At 43.5% G+C, this 7222-nt stretch overlaps 1 protein-coding gene across 1 annotated transcript in view; it reads right to left on the reverse strand.

The window, feature by feature from the left end:
• Positions 1-6205, reverse strand: part of ALKBH3 (alkB, alkylation repair homolog 3 (E. coli)) — a gene marked incomplete at its 5' end in the record, with an annotated part of 17241 nt that extends 11036 nt beyond the window's left edge. Inside the window, 5 exon segments of the mRNA XM_009076960.1 lie at positions 1922-2010; positions 3172-3275; positions 4359-4406; positions 4940-4974; positions 6093-6205. Coding sequence (XP_009075208.1) covers positions 1922-2010; positions 3172-3275; positions 4359-4406; positions 4940-4974; positions 6093-6205 — 389 coding nt within the window.
• Between the last annotated feature and the right edge of the window lie 1017 nt (positions 6206-7222).

The following is a 7222-nucleotide window of genomic DNA, read 5'->3' on the forward strand; positions in this document are numbered from 1 at the left end:
AGGGTTTGCCTGTAGTTGGGCTGCCTGAATGTGGAGTATGTGCAGAAGAGTCCAATAAGAATTATTGAAAGCACTTTCCAGTGACCAACAAGGACTGGATTTTTTCAACTGCTATCACAAAGTGTGACCATATGGTGAATTCTACACCACAGAGGAAACCTCACTACAAACCTGCAGCACTGGCAGTGATTTTGTTGAAACATTACTGTGCCACCAACTGTATCTCTGCTTACAAAGAAACATTTCCTAGCACCAAAATGCATTTAGGCATGAGCACTGCATCAGATCCAGTGCTGCAATCACTTACCACAGAAAACAGGAGGAGCACAAAGCTAATTACACCTACAGGCCAAGAGTCCAAGGCAGGTCATTGGTTTTGGCCAAGCTGTGCATTAAATTACGTTTGACTCAGGATATTTTTGTGATAGAAACTCTATTCTGTATATGATCTGTAAGGTCCATTCCAACCCCCAAAATTCTATGATTCTACAGGTAAGGACTGTGCTCTTTACCCCATTCTGCAGGTAAGGACTGTGCTCTCTACACCATCCACTGCTTCCAGGCTGCAGGTCCTCCCACCTACAAAGCCAAGTGAAATGTCAGTGTCTGTGCCCATCTAGCTGCCTATGGGCCAGGGAAGAGCTGGCTCCCAGCTCTGCCAGTGTTCTGGTGTATCTCACTTTCTGCTTGAGTTTCTTTCTCTCAATAAAACCTTGAATTAATCAGGGATATAGGACACAAACAGCATGCCTGACTGATTTAGGCCTCGTATGTTTTAGATGAGAAAAACAAGCCAGTGGCCCCATGAGTGCTAACTCTGAACTTTATGCTAACTGAAATCATGAACTCAGGGTATATTGGCTCTATCCAACCTCTGAGCAGCAGCAGCTTCCACAACAGGCAGTTCTGAACTGGATTTGAAACACTAGTGTACAACAGAATGATCTTGTGGAGGCACTTCCAATCCCTAAAGCCACTCAGCTTCCAGAAAAGTCCATTTAAAATAGTATTTCACAAGTGAATACCAAAAAAATGCCTATTTTCCCACCACAAATTCTGTGGGTTACAGAATTTTTAACTACAGTATTTTTGACACTGCAAAATCTTCACAACTCATCATGTTAAACAATGCCTTTCCACCTTTTCCCAACCTGAGCTGTGCTAGGAGGCATCCCACTTCGTCAGCAGTTCTGGGACTTGGGACACTTTTCCCTCATGATATCCAGACTTCAACAGTCTTATTTGTGGTTCTGGACACCACAGCCTACTGCCATGGAAACTTCAGACAAAGCAATACCAAGAGATAGGACAATGGGAGAACAGGCTGGAAGACAGAGAGTGAACATGAACTACACATCACTGAGTCACTGAGAAGGTTTTTAACGCTTCAAAACAGTGTGGGAAATTACACCTCATGATCTGGAGCTGCTGAGCAGACAGGCTGCCCCTGTGGATTTCACAGCATCCACACGGGAACCAAAATATGCCTAAATTCTCATTCTGGCAGTAGTGAATCTGTTTCTGAAAGTAACTGTTTCAGCAACTGATGTTACTGGATCTTTACACCAAAAAGCTGAGTATGACTGTGTGCACGACAATCCTCCACACAAAGATGTTTGGAGTAAGTCACATAGAGCAATTCAGAGCTTTTTCCCAAACTATAGTGACCCAAAAGCAGAACTTTAAACTCTAGAGTGATAACTTCCTTTTGGCAACATTCAGCAACTGAATCACACTCCTCTCAATCTACTCATACTGTTTGTTTCATGAAACTGTCCACGTTCCAGTAGAATTTGCTGCTGTTCACAAATGAAATGCTAACAGATACTCTAGATAAGAATAGAGGATAGAGGGAATTTTTGTCTCTCAATTCCAGCAAAGGATTTCTCTGTAGACAGTAAGACTGTAAACACATACATACATTTGGGTTTGGCTGCATTGTTATCCTGGAGTATGTGTAAGGAAGTTCCCCATACCAGGATGTAAGTCGTGGTTCCTCAAAAGATACTTCTGAAAGGAAGAAAACAGGAAGATTTTCTTATCTGCCTTATCAAAGGGTGTGAAAATAGGAAGACGATGTAATTTTGCCACGAAACTTTGTCAAAAAGGGATTGCCCATTCACCTGCAGTTAAAAATCAGCCCCTTAAAATCTTCAGCTTTACATAATGAGCTCAAATGAAGGAATGAGATGATCCAAAATCAGGCCTGTCTCTGCAGGAGAAAATACCTTGCCAAAACCTTGGAACCACCTCTATTTTCTCACCCTTATGCCAGACAGGGCAGAGACTGGAGCAGTTACAGACAGCAAAATGAACCTGGCTTGGTTTATATTCTGATTCCAATGCCCAAAGTGCTGGCACGAGATGCAGATGGATCCACTGGAAAGGATGAAGTGGAAAGGACTGTAGCATCAGTGGGACATTACAGAAGCAGAATCCAGCAAGGCTGGACACAAGTCATATTCTGTCAAACACATGTGTGCTCTGTGGTGGAACACAACAGCCAGTTAAAAATACTTTCCAGACTCTGCTGGTAGCTTTCTCATGCTTGACAGGTAACATTCTCCACTGTCCTGTACCTTTATTGCAAGCCAAGAAACACACATGTTGAGGACATTTCCCAGCCCTGTCCTGTAACTACTCTGATAAATCATTACGTGACTGTTCCTGACTGAAATTCAGCTAGAACAAGTGCCCCTTAGTGAACAAACGCAGAATAGCAGTCCCTTCTCTTACTGCATCCTGCAACTAATAAGCAAAGACAAGGGAAAAGGAATATGGCTCTGCTGGGATATACATGTGGTGACAGAAACCTCCATGAACACAGTTTTTGCAGCATCACTGGGAGACTGTATGATGGGATGGTGACCAGGCTTAGTCTTATAAATAAGAGTGAGCAAAAGAACTGGAGATGACAGAGGAGACAGTAGAATTCCAAGATTTTTTAGACAGGCCATTTCAATTTGGAAAGACCTCATCTGATTGGCAGAACATGGTGACAGAGGTTGAAAAAATAAGCAGCAGCAATCTTCAGATACACAGGGAAAACCTGCAGGGAAACTTGAAGGAGTGGTAATATGGAAAATGAAAAACAATGATGAACAATATACAGATTTTGGTATGGAAATGACCTGGGAATGACCTGAAAAGTTGGTTTTACACACTCCTTACCCTGTCTGACATGAGTTCGCTGACCCCAGGGTATGTCTTGGAGGAGCTGTTCAAACATCCAGTCTGCTTGTTCTGAGTCAATAAAGCCAGGAACCAAATGAATCCTAAGGAGAGAAAAGATAAAGATGGAAGGAATATACATTTCTCTATCTGCTTTGGTAAAACATTCTAAGTTCCAGGATTCCCACAGGAGCTAAAAATGGCTGTAATGCACCAGCTCAGTTTCTGTTTCTGACCATGGCCAAAGGCTTCTCCTGAGTCTTCCCCTCACCAAACATGTATAACTACTTGTTAAAACTTATAAAAGTACATGACACCAACAATGTACCACAAATCCCAGAATCAGCAACATGCTCGGTGGGAAAATGGCATCATTCTGCTTGTTACTAGCTTCACATCTGATAAATGAGATAGCCCCAATATACACCAAACAGATGCCAAATCAGATTGGTAATACAATCAACATAAGTAAACAACTGCCCTTCAGTCATCACCTATGTCCTCGGCATTTTTCCACTACTACTAAAGATCTATCAAATCCAGAAGGAAAGGGTTAATACTGATATTGCAGCTAACTCAGCAAGGCAAATCAAAATGGATTCAATTAGCAGGAATCAGAACTTGCAGGTTTTGTTTTCAAGTGTCCTGAAGCTGAAATAATTAAGGCATGTCTGGCAAAAGGGACAACCCTAAAGTCACCAAACCTTCCCTAAGGTTAAATGCTTTTATTAGATTAATTTAAAGCAAGTCCAGTTTACTGCCCAAAGTTTTTGGCAGCTCTTAACTATACAACACAGACATGACACACTTGCTAACACAGGAATACTGAGCCAAATTTCCAGCAGCAACTTCCTCTGAGTCGTGAAACGAACAAACAAAACGCCTTCTTCTGATTCCAGACCAGAGCACCAGATGACAAAACGCCGCCTTCTGATTCCAGACCAGAGCACCAGATGCAGCACACACTGGAGGTTAAGAGGTTTGTTTTCCTTCTCTTCAGTGCTGCTCAGAACCATGTAAATCTCTGCTCCCTGATACTCACAGTCTTTCCAGAAGTGCTGGAAAGCACAGCAGGACAGGCACAGGAAGGGCAATGTGCAGCTAACACTCTGTAGAGACCAGACTTCAGAGAGCTGTGTACCATTGGGTCACTCTGCCAAAGCAGGTAACGAGTTTCATCCACATACCTAGACATGCCAGTTGGTCCTTGGCTGAGCTCGTGCACACCAGGCTTGCTGAGGATGTGGAAAGGAAAGAGCCATCAGCAAAACAAGCAAGAGGTTATCTCAGTCAAAAGCACAGACTAGAATTGCTGTAGGCCTGGATTAGGAAAAGTTTGCTTTTAAAAAAACTATCAGCTCCTTTTCCAAACCTTCAAAAAAGTGCTGCTGGAGTTGCCATAGCAGCTATATTCCTGGATAAGAGTGATTTCCAGCATAGTTTACACAGGGACTGTTCCAGGAAAATATGCTTTGCTAACCAAAGGAGACACATTTGCAGATCTGTTGCACCAGAATGCCTAATTGATATTTATTTCTGGCTTACACAGCTACACCAAAGCCATAACAAACAGTTAACACAGACTTGGACTCTCCTGATTATACATCCAGTTCAGGATAAAAAGGGCTGCAAGTCCACAATTTCAACTGAAATTGCTTCCAAAGGCACAACAGTCTTGAGTGGAGAAAGAACTCTTTTCCAGTCAATTTCCACAGACCAACAGGACAGAAAAACCAAGGAGGGACAGTTAAGCCAGCAGAATACTCACTCTATCACAGCTGCCTCGGGAACCCTGCGCTCCACCTGGGAGGGAATCACGAACAGGCACATGGTGAATGCTGAACATTGAAGCACCTGGCACACTCTGAACAAACAGAACTAACTGCCACCTCTAGTGACTCTGCAGCCACACTCTGATATGCCAGTGAGAAAAACATACCTCTGGACAATAAGCAGTAACAACCCACTCACTCCACGCCCCCAAAACTCTCAGACGCAGCTACCAGAGCAGGCTGGTTTGTAACAACCAACTGCCCCCTAAAGGACACTATTTATCAGCTGCAACCAAGAAAACTCTCACCCTACAAATAAATAAAAACCTAGAGCAACTCTAGGAAGAAGAACAAACCCCAGGACTCAGTCAGTAAGCAAAATCTAAGAGACCAGACACAGCAGGAGCTGACATTGTAAAATTGTCTGCACAACTGAGGTAGCTGGTTTATGTTAAAACCAAAGACAGAGTAGTTTAATCCAGCCTAGACTATGATTCTGGTTGTCTCAGGGATTTGTGCTTCTCCTCTCTGAGCCCAGTGGAGTTCTGAGATGCAAGGAAGAGCTGCGTTGAGCAAGCAAGAACAGCAGAGTAGAGCACTATAGAGACATCAGGGCTCCGTCCCAGAGATAGCCTTCCCAGACCATCTTCAATCCTTCCATGCCAAGATGACAGCCTTTCAAACACATCTGGCTTAGAAAGAAGTGTTCAGCATCACTTGTTTCCCCAAGCAAGGAATTGCCCTCCCACTGCACATAGCACGACATCCTTCACCTGCCGACGGGACATGAAGCCTGTAAAACAAATCCCATGCTCTTCCTCTGTAACAAATGACAGATATCCCACACAACAGGAAAAACCAAGAGCTGAAATCATGCTTAGGACACTGCATCATTCTGAGTATTTAGGAGAACATATTCTTTTGGCTCCCTGGAAAAAAACAGTAGTTACGAACAGGCTAGACAGAGGGACTGTAACTTTCTGTTTGCCATATGTGTGAGACAGCTGCAAACTCTGCTGAGTAAGAGCCCAAAGTTCAGTTCAGCTGAGTGTTAGTTTGTTGTTAAATAATGGACTATACTCTCAGATAATTGTTATCATTTTAAGTTTAATAATAGATGAGATTCTGGTAGCCCCTGTGTCATTTTACCTCTGATGGCTTTTCAAAGACGAATTGCTTTTGAGTGTGAGGCTGATCCTTCCTCATCCACACTGGTCTGGCACCTGCAGGGGCAGCACTGCTGGCCACAGGTGCCTTGGGTGCTACAGCAAAGAGACAAAGCCAAAAGGATCACATGAAATAGAGTACCATCACACCAAAAACACAGTTAGGAAGAACTTATGGAATCATTCCTTGGAGAGACTCCAGGAAACAGCCAAACCTATCTTACATGAGAGTTAAAATGGCACAGGAACTGGATTAATACATATTTGTTCTTCAAAGACAGACCAAATTGTTAAGACACTTTTACCAGAAAGGATGACATCCAGAACCTTTCAATCCTACCACAAACACCAACCACATGCCAGTAGAAATTTTCCCATGCAGTTAAACTGCTTCCCTCTGTATAAAATACTTTTATTAAAACAAGATTTTTAAACTAGGGAGAAAGTATAGAAGAGCAACTCAGGCATGCCACTGCATGTGTTTTATTTACACATGCAAAAAGGCTTTAAAATGGGCCTGAAACAGAGGCAAAGTCTCCATAAATCAACAGATGGGAAAAATAATTAGTTTTTTTAATGCCCTTAGGAATAGGTGGAACAAAACACACCTGTGACAAAAAACTTACAGGCTATGTGCACAAGTCAAAATACTTGCTTGATTTTTTTCAGGTTTGAAATAACCCATCAGCTTGCCTAGGATGCTCAGTCTGCAGACAGCACAGAACACTCAGAGTTGGAAGGGACCCACCAGGAGCATCAAATCCAACTCCTGGCCCTGCACAGGACATCTCCCAGAATCACACCCTGTGCCTGAGAGCATTGTCCAAACAGCTCCTGAACTCTTGTCAGGCTTGGGACAACTTCCCTGAGGAGCTGTTCTGGTGCCCAAACACCCTCTGGGGGAGGAACTTCTCTCTAATACCTAATGCAAACTCCCCCTGACACAACTCCAGGCCACTAACTCAGGTGCTGTCACCGGCTGCAGGATACAGGAGCGTTCAGAACTGTCAGCAGGTGAGCAGCACACGGTGCATTGACCCTGTCCACAAACCCAAACCAAACTGGAAACCCACAAAGTGCTCCCCTTCCTTCGCCCTCACGGTGTTACCTCCA

This window comes from Acanthisitta chloris, unplaced genomic scaffold (genome assembly GCF_000695815.1).
Source record: "Acanthisitta chloris isolate BGI_N310 unplaced genomic scaffold, ASM69581v1 scaffold5516, whole genome shotgun sequence".
NCBI lineage: Eukaryota > Metazoa > Chordata > Aves > Passeriformes > Acanthisittidae > Acanthisitta > Acanthisitta chloris.